This window comes from Mobula hypostoma, chromosome X1, assembly GCF_963921235.1.
Source record: "Mobula hypostoma chromosome X1, sMobHyp1.1, whole genome shotgun sequence".
Classification (NCBI taxonomy): domain Eukaryota; kingdom Metazoa; phylum Chordata; class Chondrichthyes; order Myliobatiformes; family Myliobatidae; genus Mobula; species Mobula hypostoma.
This window is the reverse complement of record NC_086128.1, coordinates 67,911,280-67,931,512: the sequence shown is the minus strand read 5'-3', so window position 1 is coordinate 67,931,512 and position 20,233 is coordinate 67,911,280. Positions and strand designations below refer to the sequence as shown.

General features: G+C 50.3%; 1 protein-coding gene across 8 annotated transcripts in view; it reads right to left on the bottom strand.

Moving 5' to 3' along the window:
- The window catches only part of smarce1 (SWI/SNF related, matrix associated, actin dependent regulator of chromatin, subfamily e, member 1), a 145,446-nt gene extending 125,806 nt beyond the window's left edge, over positions 1-19,640 (bottom strand). For 4 of the 8 annotated variants that reach the window (XM_063037648.1, XM_063037652.1, XM_063037655.1 and 1 more), the window contains exons 1-2: positions 19,395-19,494; positions 18,106-18,141 (exon numbers count right to left, since the gene is read on the bottom strand). In XM_063037648.1, coding sequence (XP_062893718.1) covers positions 18,106-18,112 — 7 coding nt within the window. In that variant the 5' untranslated portion in view covers positions 18,113-18,141; positions 19,395-19,494. The other 4 variants (XM_063037647.1, XM_063037651.1, XM_063037649.1 and 1 more) reach the window with 3 other exon arrangements.
- Positions 19,641-20,233: the final 593 nt, after the last annotated feature.

The window sequence follows — 20,233 nt, the reverse complement described above, 5'->3', positions numbered from 1 at the left end:
CAGTTAGTCCAGACGAAGGGTCTCGGCCCGAAACATCGACTGTTCCTCTTCCTAGAGATGCTGCCTGGCCTGCTGCGTTCACCAGCAACTTTTATGTGTGTTGCTTGAATTTCCAGCATCTGCAGAATTCCTCGTGTTTGCGTTTTTAAATTCAGTACTGCCAAGCCTCTTCCGGTGATGCTACACTGAAGAAGTTTAAATCTTCTCTTCGACGGGAGTTCAGTGAAACCATCTCTCACTGCTCCCCATCTGTAATTTCTTCGGCTCTTCAACTTTTCAACCACATTTTGACTCAGACTCGCTATCACAGCCACTTTCAAATCTCTTACTAGCTCTTCTTTCAGTTAGTCCTGACGAAGGGTCTCGTCCCGAAACGTCGACTATACCTCTTCCTATAGATGCTGCCTAGCCTGCTGCGTTCACCAGCAACTTTTATGTGGGTTGCCTGAATTTCCAGCATCTGCAGAATTCCTCGTGTTTGCATCTACTAAATACTGACTTGAAGGGGGTCAGTAATTGTGCAATCGATTATTTTGCATTTAATAATTGTAATACATTTAGACCAACTTGTAGAAATTTGTTTTCCCTTTGACACAGAAGAGTCTTTTTCTGTTGATCAGCGTCAAAAAAGCCAAATTAAATCCACTGTGATTCAATGTTGTAAAACAGTAAAATGAAGAAGTTCTGGGGGGGGGGGGGTGAATACTTTTTATAGGCACTATAAGTGAGATTAATTTGGAGTATTGTGTGCACTTGCAGATTTTCTTTTGCTGTGATTGGAGTATTGTGTGCAGTACTGCAGGAAAGACGTAAATAAGAGTACAGAGAAAATATATTTTAACTTCGTCCCTCAGGACCACAACCTTGTTGCGGTTTGGGGGCTTGTGTCCCTCAATGACCTGGAGTCAGGGCTTTATGCCGTGGGTCTTGGTAGGGTCACCAATGCCAAAAAGGTCAAAGGGTAGAGGGCAGACAAAGAGTGGTCCACCGGCCCTCCAGTTTCGGGGGTTCAGCTCACTGGTGAAACAAAACTGACACGGAAACGGACATGAAGAATCCATCTGAGTGTGATGGCATTCCCGAGTCTCCAACTGGGACTTGCATGGCTGACGGTGGTGAAAACTGAGAGGAAGCTACTGACACGATGAAGGAAGCCCCGAACCCTGCCAGAGATGCAGGACCTCCATGGCTGCCCTAGAGACACCAGCGGCATAACGGGCAGTAAATCAATTGTTAAAAAAAAAACGCAGTCCCTCAGCTGAATCTCTTTAATGAGCTGTTGCCTGGACTTCGGGGGGGGGGCCCCACAGAGTGAGGTGGCTGAATTTCAAGGACAAGTTGCATGAAATAAGACTTTATTCCCAGAACATAGGAGATTGAAGGGTGACCTGATACAGGTCGATAAGATCGTGAACGGCCACAGAGAAAGCGCGTAGCCTTTTCTCCCAGGGAGAGGGCGCTAAATTAAACATAAGGGCATAAGTTAAAGCTCATAGGTGAGAGGTCGAGCACCTCCGCTCCGACCGCCACAACAGACAGGATCTCCCGGTTGCCACCCACTTCAACTCTGCTTCCCATTCAGCTACGTCCAGACATGGCCTCCTCTGATGAGGCTAAACTCAGGTTGGAGAAGCAACACCTCATATACCGTCCAGGTAGTCTCCAGCCCCTTGGTATGAACATAGAATTCTCCAACTTCCAGTAATTCCCTCCCCCTCCCTTCCCCTATCCCAGTTTCACTCTACCCCCTCCCCCAGCTGCCTATCACCTCCCTCACGGTTCCACCTCCTTCTACTACCCATTGTGTTTTCCCCTATTCCTTCTTCACCTTTCCTGCCTATCCCCTCCCTGCTTCCCCTCCCTCACCCCTTTATCTTTCCCCTTACTGGTTTTTCACCTGGAACCTACCAGCCTTCTCCTTCCCACCCTCCCCCCACCTTCTTTATAGGGCCTCTGCCCCTTCCCCCTACAGTCCTGACGAAGGGTTCCGGCCCGAAACGTCGACCGATCGTTTCCACGGATGCTGCCCGACCTGCTGAGTTCCTCCAGCGTGTTGTGAGTGTTGCCTTGACCCCAGCATCTGCAGATTATTTTGTGTTTAGGTGAGAGATTATAAAGGGACACTGGGGGGGGGGGGCTGCTTCTTCACTCAGAGGGTGGATGCGTATTTGGAGTGAACAGCATTCACTGTAGTGGTTGAAGCAGGCACATTAGCAACGTTTAAAGCCATCCTCAATAAGTAAATGGATAGGCGAGGTTAGGAGGGTTTTGGGCCCGATGTGGGCAGACGGAACTAACTGGCTGGGCGCCACAGTCAGCAGGGGACCTGTCCCTCCACTCTCCGACTATGGCCACTGGCTCCGTGGCCCTCTAGGAATACTCTGCAAGGGTGACATTTGATCACTGACATTATTTTGAATCCACACTAATCCAGGTGTTTCGTTGAACCCATTGTGCAGGCCGTGGCTGACAAGATCGAGCCTGTAAAGCAGATCACGACTGAATGGAATTTCTTTTCACTGAGAACATTCCAAACCAAGCTATCGGACGATTGATGCTAATGAGAGAGATAAGAGAGTCAATGGAGAAACATTCAAAATGCTAATAAGAGAGAAGAGAGGGATTAACGGAAAAGAAACACAATTCAGAATATTGACAGACCGGTTACTTTGAACCTGAACTGTTTGAAGTTTGATGGACAGGTGATACCCCAGCAGGGGGATAAAAAGAGCAGGTTCGCTAAGGCACGGGACACACCACGACACCATGAGACGAGACCCTGGAAAGAGCGGTGTGCCCCAACAAGTGGTGGGAGTTTGGAGGTCTGGTTCGCGGGAACCGATCAGAGGCTCACAGGGTGTAAAGGTACGTTCGGTGGGAACCTGGGTTGTGTGTCCGCCCTTGCCTGGGTGCTGGGATCACCGCAGAAGAACGATCGTATCCGGAACGGAGGGGTCACAGTCGGTGACCACAGCGGGATAGAAGACATAAAAGGGTCAGCCCGAAACCAACTGCAAAGACATCAAAGGTCTGCCTGATCCAAATTGCATCCCCCTCTCTCTCTCTCTCTCCCTCCAATGGTACAACAGCGATTACTGCGAACTGTACTAAGCTGAACTGAACTCTGCGTCACTGTAAGACTGATCATTTTACCCCTACACTGCGATAGAGCTTGGTTGATTCCTATTACCCTAGTTCTGTGTATATGTGTGTATTATCATTGCTAACCTGTCACATTTATATCCTTACGATTAGTATTGTATTATTTGTTTCTTCAATAAAACTTTATTAGTTCCTAGTAATCCAGACTCCCAACGAGTGCTCCATTTCTGCTGGTTTGGCTACCCAGTTACGGGGTACGTAACACAAAATAGACTCAGCACAGTGGACTCCGGTTAATTGGGCCAATCGGTTAATCGGGGCACTCGCCAGCTCGGAATAGCTCGCAAAGAACAAAAACTAAACCGAGAAAATAGCCGGGATTCCCAAACACAAAACACTCTGCAGATGCTGGGGTCAAAGCAACACTCACAACACGCTGGAGGAACTCAGCAGGTCAGGCAGCATCCACGGAAACCATCAGTAAACGTTTCGGGCCGGAACCCTTCGTCAGGACTGAAGAGGGAAGGGGCAGAGGCCCCATAAGAAGGTGGGGGGAGGGTGGGAAGGAGAAGGCTGGTAGGTTCCAGGTGAAAAACCAGTAAGGGGAAAGATAAAGGGGTGGCGGAGGGGAAGCAGGGAGGGGACAGGCAGGAAAGGTGAAGGAGGAATAGGGGAAAACACAATGGGTAGTAGGAGGCAGAACCATGAGGGAGGTGGTAGGCAGCTGGGGGAGGGGGCAGAGTGAAATAGGGATGGGGGAGGGAATTACCGGAAGCGGGATTCCTTCCCTTTATTTAGGACACTGCTCCACTTAACTGGGACAGGAGACTCTTGTCAAACAGTTTCTAGCTAGTGTCAGCTGCGTGTACTCGCTGGCTGCTAGACACCAAACCTTGCTTAGGGCGAACAGTCCTTAAACAGCATCAGTTGCGGGTGTTTTGTTCTCAAAAAGCAGAGATTTTTGTCACTGATAGTTGACGAGAAATAAGCAGCAAGGCAATCCAGGCTTGGAATAGCTCCCTGCGGTTTCAAGCTTAGAAATGCCAGAAACGGCCAGGAGCGAAAACGAAACAATCTCCCTGCTTCAGCAAGTTAGATGGGGCTCGTCAGCTCCTCGAGGAGAAGGAAACCCTCCACTGTCTTGCGGCCATACCTCATCGTGGGGAAGGCTTTGGGGCTAAACTGTGAGGAACAATCCGGAGCTGGGGTCACTAAGGAAGTCCTATGTTGAGTTCAACACTGACCGGTAACTCCTGCGACACCACTGGTGCCAGACTGTATCGGTCCTTTGGATTCCTTAGCTTAGGATGAAGGCACGCCTGGGGCCAGACGTCATTATGCGTATGAGATCTGGTTTGTTACCAGAGACGTAGAGTGCAACAGCACAGGAACAGACCTTTGGGCCATCTAGTCTGTGACAAACCGCTAATCTGCCAAGTCCCACTGAACTGCCCGCCAGATCCCTCCCAGCCCTGTACCTATCCAAATTGTTGAAATCAAACCACACCCACCATTTGTGCTGGCAGCTCGTCCCACGCTCTCACCACCCTCTGAGTGAATTAGTTTCCCCTCATGTCCCCCTTAAACTTTTCACCTTTCACCCTTAACCCATGACCTCTCATTCCAATCTCATCCAACTTTAGTGGGAAAAGCCTGCTTGCTTTTCCCCTATACATACCCCTCATAATTTTACATACCTCTATCACATCTCCCCCTCAATCTTCTACGTTCCAAGGAATGAAGTCCTAACCCAATCAATCTCTGCTTGTAACTCAGGCCCTCCAGTCCCGTCGACACTCCTGCAAGTTCTCTCTGTACTCTTTCAGCCTCATTTACATCTTTCCTGTAGGTAGAGGACCAAAAACTGCACACAAATCTACAAGATTGGCGGGACATGACCTACCACCCACAAAGCTGTGTTAGCTCTCCCATGTCGGGAGAGCAGTGTTACGTGTTTTACTGAAACGTGGCTGCACGAGGACACACCCGACCAAATCATTTCCATAGACGGCTTCCAGACCGTTCGGGCTGACCGGCAGTGCACTGAGAGCGGTAAGCGTAAAGGAGGGGGGCTTGCTGTTCTGGTTAACAACAGATGCTGCAATCCTGGTCAAGGAACCTGTTTGTAGCCCGGATATTGAACTTTTTGCTGTAGGACTCCGGCCATATTCCACCGAGATGCAACACTGGGCGTCACGGGAGGTCGTTCCTGCCTGTGGCCATCGAACTTTGCAGCTCCTCCCGTGGAGGGTCAGACACCCTGAGCCAATAGGCTGGTCCTGGACTTATCTTCCATCTGGCATAGTTTGCATATTGTTGTTTGTGGTTTTTGTATTGCAATATTTATGCTCAATTCTTGGTTGGTGCAGCTGTAACAAAACCCAATTTCCCTTGGGATCATTAAAGTTTATCTATCTATCTATCTAAATCAGCCCATGTCTATCCAAATATACCCAGTCCCTCAGTATACCTTCCAATAACTTTCCCACTGCTGACGTCAGGCTCCCTGGCCTGTAATTTCCTGGCTTGTTCTTAGAGCCTTTTTTAAACTAGAACATTTGCTCTCCTCCAACTCTGCCGACACCTCACCCCATGGCTGAGCACTTTTAAATATCTCTGCGAGGGCCTCTGTAATTCTGCGTTGGCCTCTCACAGTACAGACTGCAGCAAATTTGTACAGCTGTACGGCGGAGGGGAATGCTGACAGGTTGCATCACCCTGTGGTATGGAGGCTCCGTCGAAGAGGATTGAAAGAGGCTGCCGATGAGTTGTAAGCTCAGCCAGCTCCATCACGGGCACGAGAGACTCCCCCAACATCAAGGACACCTTCAAGAACGAGGACTCTCATCACCCAGGCCTTGCCCTCTCCTCATGATTCCATAGTCATACATTATTGATCCCGGGGGAAATTGGCTTTCATTACAGTTGCACCATAAATAATAAATAGTAATAAAACCATAAATAGTTAAATAGTAATATGTAAATTATTTATGCAGGAAATAAGTCCAGGACCAGCCTATTGGCTCAGGGTGTCTGACCCTCCAAGGGAGGAGTTGTAAAGTTTGATGGCCACAGGCAGGAATGACTTCCTATGACGCTCTGTGTTGCATCTCGGTGGAATGAGTCTCTGGCTGAATGTACTCCTGTGCCCACCCAGTACATTATGTAGTGGATGGGAGACATTGTCCAAGATGGCATGCAACTTAGACAGCATCCTCTTTTCAGACACCACCGTGAGAGAGTCCAGTTCCATCCCCACAACATCACTGGCCTTACGAATGAGTTTGTTGATTCTGTTGGTGTCTGCTACCCTCAGCCTGCTGCCCCAGCACACAACAGCAAACATGATCGCACTGGCCACCACAGACTCGTAGAACATCCTCAGCATCATCCGACAGATGTTAAAGGACCTCAGTCTCCTCAGGAAATAGAGACGACTCGTCTCCATTGCCATCGAGGAGGTGGTCCAGGAGCATGAAGGCACGCAGTCGACGATTCAGGAAAATCTCCTTCCCCTCCGCCGTCATTTCTGAACGGTCTATGAACACTATCTCTCCTTTCTGGACTATTAATTTGTCATTTCAAGTGATTTTACGTCTTTGCGCTGTCCCGCTGTCACAAAACAGCAGATTTCAAGTCAGTGACAATGAGCCTGATTCTGACTGAGGTCCGAGACCTCAGGAAGGCCACGTCTTCACTGGTCGGGCCTCGATTATCCATCATCAGTTAGAAGGTGGTTCCAGGCAAACTTATTATTGAAGTACGTACACTACCCAGAGCTGCATATCTTGCAGGTATTCACAGTGGAACAAAGAGATACAACGGAACCAGTGAAAAACTACACAAAACAGGTAACGTACAAGACGGTCAGCCCAGCACAGTACAGGCCCTTTGGCCCACACTGTTGTGCTGACCTTTAAACCTACTCTAATATCAATCTGACCCCTCTCTCCCTCCGTTTTTCCTTCATCCATGTGCCCAAAGTGGATTAAGGACAAAGAACCCATGAACTGTCTGTTTATTCTCCCTTTTTGGTTGATTTCTACATGACTTATTTAATTTTATATACATTCCTTATTGCAATTTATTGTTCTTTTACTATGTTCTGAGCAGCACTGTACTGAGCCTGTCCGGAACAGCACATTTCACAAACTACACCGGTGACATTAAACCTGATTCTGAACAACGTTCCCTCTAATTTATAATGACCAGCGCACACGAAAACCCGTGCAATTTTAATTTTTTGCTCAGTGACAACATGTGCGCACTGAATAATTTCTTCAGAATAAAAACAGAAACCGGTATCGATCAGCCAGTTCTGAAATCTGAAGACAAATCATCGCAAACTCCACGTGGTCAACACGGTCCGCATCAGAAATCGGGAAAAGGAGGTGTGATCGTGTACGACCGTGGAGCACGCCGAACGTGCCGACGAGGAGCAGGGTGACGACCTTTGTGCGCCAGTAGCAAACGGTGTGTCTTCGGGGGAACTTTCGGTGAGAGATGACTTTACAGAGGTGTACAAGATAAGAGGAATAGAGAGTATTCCCAGGGAGGAAATGGCTAATAAGAGGGGAGAGGGCATAATTTTAAGGTAATTGGAGGGTTGGGGAATATCAGATGTAGCTGTTTTTCTTTTTTTTTAAGAGAATGGTGAATGTGTGGAATGCGCTGTCATGGGAGGTGGGTAGAGGCAGATACATTAGGGACATTTAAGAGACTTCGACAGGCACATGGTTGATAGAAAAACGGAGGGCTAGGGGTGGGAGGGAAGGGTTAGAGTGATGGTAGAGTAAGATGGTTGGTGGTGGCGATCGACAAGATCCAGAGATCTGGGAGTTATGGTTGTCAGGGGGATGTGGACAGTTGGTGGTGGAGACCGATAGGGTGGGGGAACCAAGGGTTATGGGGTCAGTAGGTCCTTGGACAGCTGGTGGTGGAGATCGACAGGACCCAGAGACCTGGGGGTTACGGTGTCATGGAGACATGAACAGTTGGTGGTGGAGAAGGATAGCACAGTGGGAACTTGGGGTTATGGAGCCACTGGGGACGTAATGGCTGGTACAGGAGATGGGTAGGACTGGGGAACCGAGCGTTATGGGATCATTGGGGTCATGATCTTAGAGTAGGTTTAAAGGTCAACACAGCACCATGAGAACATTGCGAAAAACGAAAAGCATACAGTGAGTAGTGTGAAAATGCCTTGGGAGGCAGGGAGACAGGGAGAATGCTGGAGGAACTCAGCAGGCCAGGCAGCATCTAGGAAAAGAGTACATTCGACGTTTCAGGCTGAAATGTCAACTGCTTGCTCTTTTCCATAGAGGCTGCCTGGCCGACTGAGTTCCTAAAGCATTTTGTGTGTGCTGCTTGGATTTCCAGCATCTGCACGTTCTTCTTGTCTGTTAATAAGAGAGGGAGGTCAGCGAAGAATGGTCAGACTGGCGCTGACGGGAAGGCGACAATAACTCAAATAACCACGTGTCATAACAGCGCTTTGTGCTTAAAGTGGACGGGCTACAGTAGCAGAAGAGCACGAACATAGTCAGTGGCCACCACGTGTACTTCCATTTGCGGGCTCAAGGGGTACAAGGTGGGGCTTCCGGGAATACGGATTTGGGAGTGAAATGGTAAGGCCAAACTAAAGAGCTGGACTGTAACAAGCAGCGTGTCAGACCCCAGACCGCTAAATGCAGCGGATCAGCTCTGCGACGAGCCAGAGGGAGAGGCAACGTAGTGCGCGTTGGTGCACAATCTGGCGTTCGGAGAGGAGTGGACGGTATTCGTCCAGCTCCAACCATGCAGATGCATGTCGACTTCAGGTGAAAGGTGCGTCCTCTCTGCCCGCTCATCAGAAATCAGGTTTAATACCACCGGCAAGTGTCGTGAAATCTGTCAGCTCTGCAGTACAATGCAATACATGACAAATACAGAAGAGAAATTACAGTAGGTATACATGTCCAGTAAATAGTCAAGTTAAAATAATAGCGCAAAAAAAATTAGTAGTGAGGTAGTGTTCGTGGGTTCAATGTCCATTCAGAAATCGGATCAACACCATCCACAACCCCACAGTCAGAACCATTTCAGAGTAGATGTAAGATTCAAGATTGTTTCACGTGTTTAATGCACAAGAACGAAATAATTGTTACTCCAGATCCGATGCAGCACAAAAAAAACCCAATAAGATAACGTATACAGTAATGAAAAAAATTAACAGTAAATATAAACACACAAGTGGTCATCTCACTGAAGCAAGACAGATCACAAAGGACTCCAGTGGGTGATCAGGATTAGACGTTGCTGGCCAACTTTTATTGATGTGCGACGGAGACCATACTGACACACGGAGTGACAGTGTTACACTCCCTGCGGCAAGTCAGATCACAAAGCCCTCCAACGGGTGATTAGGACGGCCCAGCACATCACTGGGACTCTACTACCAGAGCTGGAGACAATCTACAACTTGTGATGCTCGTAATATCATTAAAGACCCGTCCCATCTCGGACACTGTCTGTTCAATATCCTGCCACCTGGTCAGGGACAGAACCATCTTAGCCAAGACAGGAAGACTGAGAAACAGTTTCTTCCCGAGGGCTGTTGTGCAGCTGAATAATGCCACACCCTGGCTTGCCAGTGGCCTTTGAGTGGACTGTCAAAGTCACTCATTACGTGTAAATACTGCAGTCCTGACGAAGGGCCTCGGCCCGAAATGTCCACTGTACCTCTTCCTAGAGATGCTGCCTGGCCTGCTGTGTTCACCAGCAACTTTGATGCATGTTGGTTGAGTACACTGTAAATCACTGCTTTGCAAGGTCTGGAGTAGCACCACAATCTCACTGCCTTCAGCAATGACAGTAAAGTTCTATAAAGATACTGTAGATCAGGGGTCCCCAACCTCTTTTGCACTGCGGACCGGTTTAATATGGACAATATTCTTGCGGACCGGTCGACCGGGTGGGGGGGGGGGGGCGCGGGTAGAGTTGCCAACGGACAAGAGTAGCAGTCAAATACGAGAAAGACTACAATGACCATGAAGCATTGCGCAGGCATCAGTGCGCATGCGTGTACGTGCGGATTTTTTTCTACAAATAGTTTTTGGCAATTCTGTAGGGGGGGGGGTTGTTAATCATGACCGGAATATAGGTGATAGATGGCTAATACACTCAATTTCATTTCTGGAAGTGTTTCTCTAACAAATTTAATATTAAACACACAGTGCATATTTTCCTCGCATGAATATAGCGATAAGTCAATTATCAGGGGAGGACAGGGGAGCTTGAAGTAAGTGTTGAACGAACTTCCAGTAGAAGTGGCAGAAGCAGGTTCGATATTATTATTTAAAGAAAAATTGGATAGATATATGGACAGGAAAGGAATGGAGGGTTATGGGCTGAGTGCGGGACGGTGGGACTAGGTGAGAGTAAGAGTTCGGCACGGACTAGAAGGGCCGAGATGGCCTGTTTCTGTGCTGTAATTGTTATATGGTTATACAAGTAAGTCAATAGCATCATAACATTTGGATATTAAACACACAGCACATATTTTCCCCGTATGAACATATAAAATCATTGCAACACACCAATATCCCTGAATCAGTGGGAGCCCTGGGCTTGTTTTGCTGCAACAAGACGGTCCCATCGAGGGGTGAGGGGAGACAGCGATACTTGAAGGGGGTTCCTTATGTCCAGTCCATTACGCAATTTAGTTTTCGTTGCATTCATTGCAGAGATATGTTGGAAATGGAAGCAACGTTTTCAGTGTTTTCATGGCTACCTCAGGATATTTAGCCTTGACTTTGGTCCAGAATGCCGGCAGAGATGTTATCTCAAACATACTTTTCAGCCCATCGTCATTTGCAAGCTCCAGGAGTTGATCTCCTTCCCGCGCTGACATGGATGACGCGCGGGTAATGACCTCGCGTGCGTTCATTCAACAGTGGGCGTGACAGGGAATGAGGAAAGGTGCAGCTGACTCATATCGCCAAATCATATCGTTTCCTCGCGTCCTGGTAGTGCATGCTTTGCGGCCCGGTGGTTGGGGACCACTGCTGTAGATTATAGACAGATTGATTGTGTGTCCATAAAGTGACGCTGGGCACAGGAGTGTCTGTACATGAGGTGACTCTGACAGGAAGTGATAAAGTGGTGGTTGGGGGTGTCTGGAGGGGTGGGTCGGTGGGTGATCGGGGGGTGCGGAGGGGTGGGCCGGTGGGTGATCGCGGGGTGCGGAGGGGTGGGTCGGTGGGTGATCGGGGGGTGCGGAGGGGTGGGTCGGTGGGTGATCGGGGGTGCGGAGGGGTGGGTCGGTGGGTGATCGGGGGTGCGGAGGGGTGGGTCGGTGGGTGATCAGGGGTGCGGAGGGGTGGGTCGGTGGGTGATCGGGGGGTGCGGAGGGGTGGGTCGGTGGGTGATCGGGGGTGCGGAGGGGTGGGTCGGTGGGTGATCAGGGGGTGCGGAGGGGTGGGTCGGTGGGTGATCGGGGGGTGGGTCGGTGGGTGATCGGGGGTGCGGAGGGGTGGGTCGGTGGGTGATCGGGGGGTGCGGAGGGGTGGGTCGGTGGGTGATCGGGGGGTGCGGAGGGGTGGGTCGGTGGGTGATCGGGGGGTGCGGAGGGGTGGGTCGGTGGGTGATCGGGGGTGCGGAGGGGTGGGTCGGTGGGTGATCGGGGGTGCGGAGGGGTGGGTCGGTGGGTGATCGGGGGGTGCGGAGGGGTGGGTCGGTGGGTGATCGGGGGGTGCGGAGGGGTGGGTCGGTGGGTGATCGGGGGGTGCGGAGGGGTGGGTCGGTGGGTGATTGGAGGTGCGGAGGGGTCGGTCGGTGGGTGATTGGGACTGTGGAGGGGTGGGTCGGTAGGTGATTGGGGGTGTGGAGGGGTGGGTCAGTGAGTGATTGGGGGTGTGGAGGGGTGGGTCAGTGGGTGATTGGGGGGGTGTGGAGGGGTGGGTCGGTGGGTGATCGGGGGGTGCGGAGGGGTGGGTCGGTGGGTGATCGGGGGGTGCGGAGGGGTGGGTCGGTGGGTGATCGGGGGGTGCGGAGGGGTGGGTCGGTGGGTGATCGGGAGGTGCGGAGGGGTGGGTCGGTGGGTGATTGGGACTGTGGAGGGGTGGGTCGGTAGGTGATTGGGGGTGTGGAGGGGTGGGTCAGTGAGTGATTGGGGGTGTGGAGGGGTGGGTCAGTGGGTGATTGGGGGGGTGTGGAGGGGTGGGTCGGTGGGTGATTGGGGGTGTGGAGGGGTGGGTCAGTGAGTGATTGGGGGTGTGGAGAGGTGGGTCAGTGGGTGATTGGGTGTGTGGAGGGGTGGGTCAGTGGGTGATTGGGGTGTGGAGAGGTGGGTCAGTGGATGATTGGGGGTGTGGAGGGGTGGGTCGGTGGGTGATTGGGTGTGCGGAGGGGTGGGTCAGTGGGCGATTGCGGGTGTGGAGGGGTGGGTCAGTGGGTGATTGAGGGTGTGGAGGGGTGGGTCAGTGGGTGATTGGGGGTGTGGAGGGGTGGGTCAGTGGGTGATTGGGGTTGTGGAGGGGAGGGTTGGTGGGTGATTGAGGGTGTGGAGGGGTGGGTCAGTGGGTGGAAGTGATGATCAGCCTCACTGCTTGGGGAAAAGTCTCTGTTTTTGAGTCTGGTGGTCCTGGATGAAAGGCAGCCTCCCCACTGACGGGAGTGGGACAAACAGTCTGTGAGCAGGGCGGGTGGGATCCTTTCCCGGCGCCTTTCTCTATAACACAACGGCTTATCAGCTCCATCTCCCCTCCTCGGAGCCGAATGTTGTCAAACCGTGGCGATGCATCCACTCACCACCGACGACTGTACAGCCTGCGCCGTTTCATCGTTCAGATTCCTGGGCATCAACACTTCGCAGAACCACATCTCCTTCACTAGCGAAAAGGCCTGGCAGAGGGCGCATTTCTTGTGGCAGTTGGTAAAAATCCCACTTTTTTAAAAATTTATTGGGGAAAAAAAAGCACAGAATCGGCCTTTCCAGCCCTTACACCCGGCAATCCCCAGTTTAACCCCTAGTCTAATCACGGGACAGCTTACAATGACCAATTAACCTACCAAACAACACCTCTGTCGGGGGGAAGAGACCACAGCACCCGGAGGAAACCCACACAGGCACTGACGGGGGAAGAACATACAAACTCTTTACAGGCAGAGGCAGGAAATGAACTCGGGTTGTGCTAACCCAGGGGTGGCCAGCCTCTTACGTTCCACACGTCAATTTTTTCACGCACGAGTTCAGATGCGCTATACAACTCTTGTACCCCGGCAATTCTTATAAAAATGTTAGGTCACACTTGGAGTACTACGTCCAGTTCTGGTCGCCTCACTATAGGAAGGATGTGGAAGCATTGGAAAGGGTACAGAGGAGATTTACCAGGATGCTGCCTGGTTTAGAGAGTATGCATTATGATCAGAGATTAAGGGAGCTAGGGCTTTACTCTTTGGAGAGGAGGAGGATGAGAGGAGACATGATAGAGGTGTACAAGATAATAAGAGGAATAGATAGAGTGGATAGCCAGTGCCTCTTCCCCAGGGCACCACTGCTCAATACAAGAGGACATGGCTGTAAGATAAGGGGTGGGAAGTTCAAGGGGGATATTAGAGGAAGGTTTTTTACTCAGAGAGTGGTTGGTGCGTGGAATGCACTGCCTGAGTCAGTGGTGGAGGCAGATACACTAGTGAAGTTTAAGAGACTACTAGACAGGTATATGGAGGAATTTAAGGTGGGGGGTTATATGGGAGGCAGGGTTTGAGGGTCGGCACATTGTGGGCTGAAGGGCCTGTACTGTGCTGTACTATTCTATGTTCTATAGAACTCATACGTGCAAAAAAAAATCACATCTGAACTCGTGCGTGAAAATTTTGACGCATGGAATGTCAAAGGCTGGCCGCCCCTGTGCTAACCACGACGCAGCTGTGCCGGAATCACAACCCCAGCGTAATGGTTGCGAATCTACGCGGCCGTCATAGAGAGTGTCCTCACCGCAGCCATCACTGTCTCATGGCGCAGCATCGTCTCACAATGTACCAAACCTACAGGGACGCTGGTGAGGAAGGCAAACGCAATGCTTGCGTTCATTTCGAGAGGTCTAGAAGAGGATGTGATGCTGAGGCTTTATAAGGACACAAAATACTCTGCAGGTGCTGGGCTCAAACCAACACGCTGGCGGAACTCAGCAGGTCGGGCAGCATCCGTGGAAACGATCGGTCAACGTTTCGGGCCGGAACCCTTCGTCAGGACTGAAGAGGGAAGGGGCAGAGCCCCTATAAAGAAGGTGGGGGGAGGGTGGGAAGGAGGAGGCTGGTAGGTTCCATGTTAAAAACCAGTAAGGAGAAAGATAAAGGGGTGGGGGAGGGGAAGCAGGGAGGGGATAGGCAGGAAAGGTGAAGAAGGAATAGGGGAAAACACAATGGGTAGTAGAAGGAGGTGGAACCATGAAGGAGGTGATAGGCAGCTGGGGGAGGGGGTAGAGTGACATAGGGATAGGGGAAGGGAGGGGGAGGGAATTACCGGAAGTTGGAGAATTCTATGTTCATACCAAGGGGCTGGAGACTACCCAGACGGTATATGAGGTGTTGCTCCTCCAACCTGAGTTTAGCCTCATCATGGCAGTAGAGGAGGCCATGTATAGACATATCCGAATGGGAATGTGAAGCAGAGTTGAAGTGGGTGGCTACCGGGAGCTCCTGTCTGTTGTGGCGGACGGAGCGGAGGTGCTCGACGAACGGTCCCCCAATCTGCGTCGGGTTTCACCGATGTAGAGGAGGCCGCACTGGGGAGGCCTCACCTTGAGTATTGTCTACCGCTTTTTCACACCTCATTTAAGAAAATATGTGTTGGCATTGTAGAGGATTGAGAGGTGGTTCACAAAGATGATTCCGGAAATGAAAGGGTTATCATACGAGGAACTCTGGGTCTGTACTCGCTGGATTTTAAAAGGATGAGGAGAGATCTCACTGAAACCTTTCGAATGTTGAAAGGTCAAGACAGAGTAGGTATGGGAAGGATGTTTCCCATAGTGGGGGATTCTAGGACAAGAGGGCACAGCCTCTGGATAGAGGGGTGCCCATTTTAAACAGAGATGCAGAGAAACGTCTTTAGCCAGAGAGTGGTGAATTTATGGAATTTATTACCACAGGCAGCTGTGTAAGCCAGGTCGTTGGGTGTATTTAAGGCAGAGATTGACATGTTCTAGATTGGAAGGTTATGGGGAGTGGGGCTGAGAAGGGTAAAATGGATCAGCTATGATTGACTGGTGGAGTAGACTCAATGGGCCAAATGGCCTAATTCTGCTCCTATGTCTTATGGTCTCATGGAACCGTCAAGTCAGTAGATGGGTTACTGTCTGCAGTTTAACATCACTGCAGGACTTGCATGTGTCCAGGACAAAGACGCAGGCAAGGAAGAAAAAAATCACTTAGAAACTGACATTTTCCAGAACTTCCCTTCCTGAAAGCGACACAGCACCTTCAGAAAAAACCTTCACACCATTTTAAAGTTATCTTCCCCTGGGCAGTTAACCTGATCGGCCACTCTAGTTAGCCTCCCCACTCCCCTCTATCTGTTACCCTGTCAATGCACTGTAAACACTTTAAAACCACTTTTTATAATGCTGTCTCCATTGTAAATACAAGCTGGTAATTATGTATCTGTAAACACTGCAGATGCTGGAAATTCAACCAACACACACAAAAAAATGCCGGTGAACGCAGCAGGCCAGGCAGCATCTATAGGAAGAGGTACAGTCGACGTTTTGGGCCGAGACCCTTTGTCAGGAGTCCTATAGATGCTGCCTGGCTTGCTGCGTTCACCAGGATTTTTTGTGAATTATGTATCTGTGCACATTTAGTATGTGCTTATGTATATGTATTATTTGTGTAAATTTATTTTGAATTTATGTATGTTTATTATGCATTCATGGTAATTATATATGTATGCACATTTTATGCCGTATCTGTACTTTAACCTCCGTCTTCAATTTTTATATAATGCTTTTTTCTGTACAACTGTTGATCATTGCTGCTTTTTGTTGCTGTCGTACCCTGACCAACACAACCACAGCAGAGTACTTTACTAATTCATGTAAAGAGAGTGGATTCTGGTTCATTGGTCCATCAGCCAATCATTTGGGACAACTCTTCAAGAACAAAAACTAATCGAGACGATAGCCAGGATTCCCTTTGTTTATTTGGGACGCTCTGCCTCGTAATAGGGACAGGAGACCGGGGGCAAACAGTTTCTAACTAGCGTCAGTCGAATGCGCTTGCGTGGCTGTTTGACAGTACACCGTGCCTAGAGCAAGCAGTTTTTAAAACAGCGTCAGTTGTGTGTGTTTGCGTTCAAAAAGCAGTGGTTTTTGTCACTGAGAGTTGGCGAGAAATAAGCAGTGAGACAATTCAGAACTGTTTAGCTCACTGCAGTTTCAAGCATTCAGAAACGACCAGCAGTGAAAATTGGAGTGATTTCACTGCTGAAGAATTTGAAGGTATCAGCAATCATCTTGAATGTTACAATGAAAGTGAAGATTTGGAGGATGCAACCGTTGAATTCATTGCATTCAGCCCATTATCTGCACTCATTTTGTTCATTTACAGTCAATCAATGGCAGGGTACGCTGGATGAAGTCCCCTATCAATAACTATCAGGAACCAATACGCAGTTTTACAGTACTATAGTAGTATGGGTAACATTCTAATTTGATCTGTATTTCATTTAACCACACAAGTTGATATTTAGTTAAACAGTAGTTTGACTTTACACCTTTTTAACTATTTTCATGAAACCTCGGCTAATTGGGACAGCTGCCTAATTGGACCCAAATATACTGGTCCCGATGTGTCCCAATTAACAGGAATCCACTGTACGAAAGTCTTAAGACTAGGGTGCCCAAGAGTTTTACACAGTATTGTATTTGTCAACGTGGAGCGCTGCGGGAGGGGTGTGGGACAGGTGGCAGAGAAGGAGTGCCAAAGGCAGAGGGTTGGTGCAGGTGCGCGTACACACACACAGACACACACACACAGCCCTGAGACACCAGGCAAGGTCATTTGATTCCAAACAATTGGTTCATTGACCATTACAGAATGTCTCTCTGGTGCTTCCCGCTCTCTCCCCTCTCCCTTCCCCTTTTCCCAACCATGATTCCCCCTCTCCTTGACCTCTTCCCCTCTCTCAGTCCACAGTGCAATACAGAAAATTACTGCAGTACTGTGCAAAAGTCTAAGGCACATATATATAGCTAGGGTGCCTAGTGTCTGCACCCATGCCATGATCCTCCCCCCCCCACCCCCAGCACTCCTTCTCTGCCACCTGTCTCACACCCCTCCCTCGGCGCTCCACCCTCGCTATTCCCAACATCCTTTGCTCCCGCCAGATTTACAAACTTGGCTCTGCGCTCCACGTTGACAAACACAGTACTGTGCAAAAGATTTAAGCGCCCTATATACACACCCCTCTCAGACCGTCGCACAGTTCCCAATGACGAATGCAGCCGATCCTTGATCCTGTCACAAACAGGAGAGGATCTGCAGATGCCGGACATGCGAGCAACAGACACAAATTGCTGGAGGAACTCAGCAGGCCAGGCAGCATCTAGGAAAAGAGTAAACAGTTGACTTTTCAGCTCGAAACCCAAAAAGTACTCTTTTCCCGCTGAGTTCCTCCAGCATTTTGTGTGTTGATCATTGATCCTGTCTTTGTCCATCACAGAACAGGTCTAGCACCAGGGTACCAAAATGAATGCCTGAGTCATTTCACACTACCTACAAGCACGAGCTAACTGAAGAATTTCCAGCCGCCAGTCCAGGTAACGGATAAAGAATCACCCAGACGGGGCAGGCGATCCAGAAATGGCTCAGGAAGAATCTGAAACCTGGCCTGGAAAGTTCGGAAATTACTCCATCAAACCAGGAACGAGTCAAGTCCCCGGCGGCATGCGGGACCCCGGTACTTTCCTGGTGATACCAATTCAATTGTTGGAACAAGAACATAAAAATCGTATGTCTTACTTGACATGGTGGCATCAGCAGTCTCTTACATGCAATCTGAAACAGAGGAGAAAAAGATAAGCAGAAGTCTCTTGAGAAAAGCACGTGTCTGTTATTCCCTGCAGGATCGTGTGTGTGTGCGCGCGTGTGTGTATGCATTTATGGAGAATCTAAACTCAAATGGAAGTTTTTTTTATGGAGCAGCTCCCTTGGGTAGTGTGGATACTCTCTTTGCTCATATTCTAGCCCTGAGTCCCCCACACTCCCCTTCCTTCCTTTTACCCCTCTCCCTCCACCTCCTTTCCCATCCCTTCTCTTCATCCACTTCCTTCCCCTCCCTCCCCCTCCACTTATCTCCTTGCCACGCTTATTCCACCCCCTCACATCCCAACCCCTCTCTCCTTCCCTCTCCACATCCTTCCTTCCCTCCGCCCATTATTCCTTCCCTCCCTCCATCCTTCCTTTCCACCCTCTCAACCTCCTCCTCCATTTCCTCCTCCCCTACCTGCAAAATCCCTTCCCATCCCTCCGTCTCTCCTTCCCCCCACCTACCCCCCTCTCCTTCCCCTCACCTACCCCTTCTCTCCTTCCCCTCCACCTACTCCCTCTCCTTCCCCTCCCACCGACCCCCTCTCCTTCCCCTCCCACCTACCCCCTCTCTCCTTCTCCTCCACCTACCCCCTCTCTCCTTCCCCTCCACCTACCCGCTCTCTCCTTCCCCTCCCATCTTCTCCTTCTCTCCTTCCCCTCCACCTACCCCCTCTCTCCTTCCCTCCCACCTACCCCCTCTCTCCTTCTCCTCCCACCTACCCCCTCTCTCCTTCTCCATCTACCCCTTCTCTCCTTCCCCTCCCATCTACCCCTTCTCTCCTTCCCCTCCACCTACCCCCTCTCTCCTTCCCCTCCCACCTACCCCCTCTCTCCTTCTCCTCCACCTACCCCCTCTCTCCTTCCCCTCCCATCTACCCCTTCTCTCCTTCCCCTCCACCTACCCCCTCTCTCCTTCCCCTCCAACTACCCCCCTCTCCTTCCCCTCACCTACCCCCTCTCTCCTTCCCCTCCAACTACCCCCCTCTCCTTCCCCTCACCTACCCCCTCTCTCCTTCTCCACTCCCCCACACCCTCTCTCCTTCTCCACTCCCCTACCCTATCTGCCTAGTCCATTCCCTCCCTACCTACTCCCTCCCTCATTCCCTCCGCTATCTGCCTTCCCTTCCCTCCCAAACTCCTCCTCACTCACTCCCTCCCTGCTTTCCTTATCTAATCCGCTCTAATTCCCCACTCCACCTCCCTACCCTCCACCTCCTCACCCTGCTCGCATCCACTCCTCCCTCCGGCCTCGGGGCTCCGGTACTGGATGAAGCCGGGTTCAGGGGGCAGAGTAGAGGTGTGTGCAGGAGGTCGAATCGGTGTGCTGGGCGGGGGAAGAGAGGCCCCGGACTTACGGAAGGGCCGAGGCCGAGGCCGAAGCAGCGGCGACCAGGCGGGCGCGGAGCCTTTTGTCCGCCAGCCGTGCGGAGAGGCGAACGCGGCCGGCACATTCCACACACACCCCACCCCAACCTCCAGCGCCCGAAATAAAATCAGATCAACGCTCCCACCAACGCAGCAGCGCTGTACAACTCGGGGAAAGTCAACTACTGTCCACCGCCAAGCAGGGAGGAATTTTATTTTCAAATAAATAAACAATGCTGTCGAATCTGCGGCTTCTGTGAACAGGTGAAATAGCGGTGTGATTACGAGAGCAGATTCGACATCATAGAATCTCTCTTTGACAAATCGGGTGGAATTAAATAAATCAATAGTTGGCCAGTTCCAGATTATGTTGAACTATTGAGAATAAATTCTCATCAGTGCTGTCTATTAAATGAGTTTCTAAATATAATCTACAATGAGGAATCTGTGGCTGGGAATGGTAAGGCTGATGATGTGGCGCGATTTTATCCCTCAAAGTAAACTCAGACAAAAGGACCGGACAAACAAATAATGAAAATGAGGGAAATAATCGGCATAATAATAAGATATGTGCAATAAATATCGAGAACAGCGGAAGAAGAATCCTTGAAACCGAGTACAGAGGTAGTGGGAACAGGTCAATGATAGGGAGAGACGTTGAGTGAACGTATTCCCTTTGGTTCCAGATACGAAT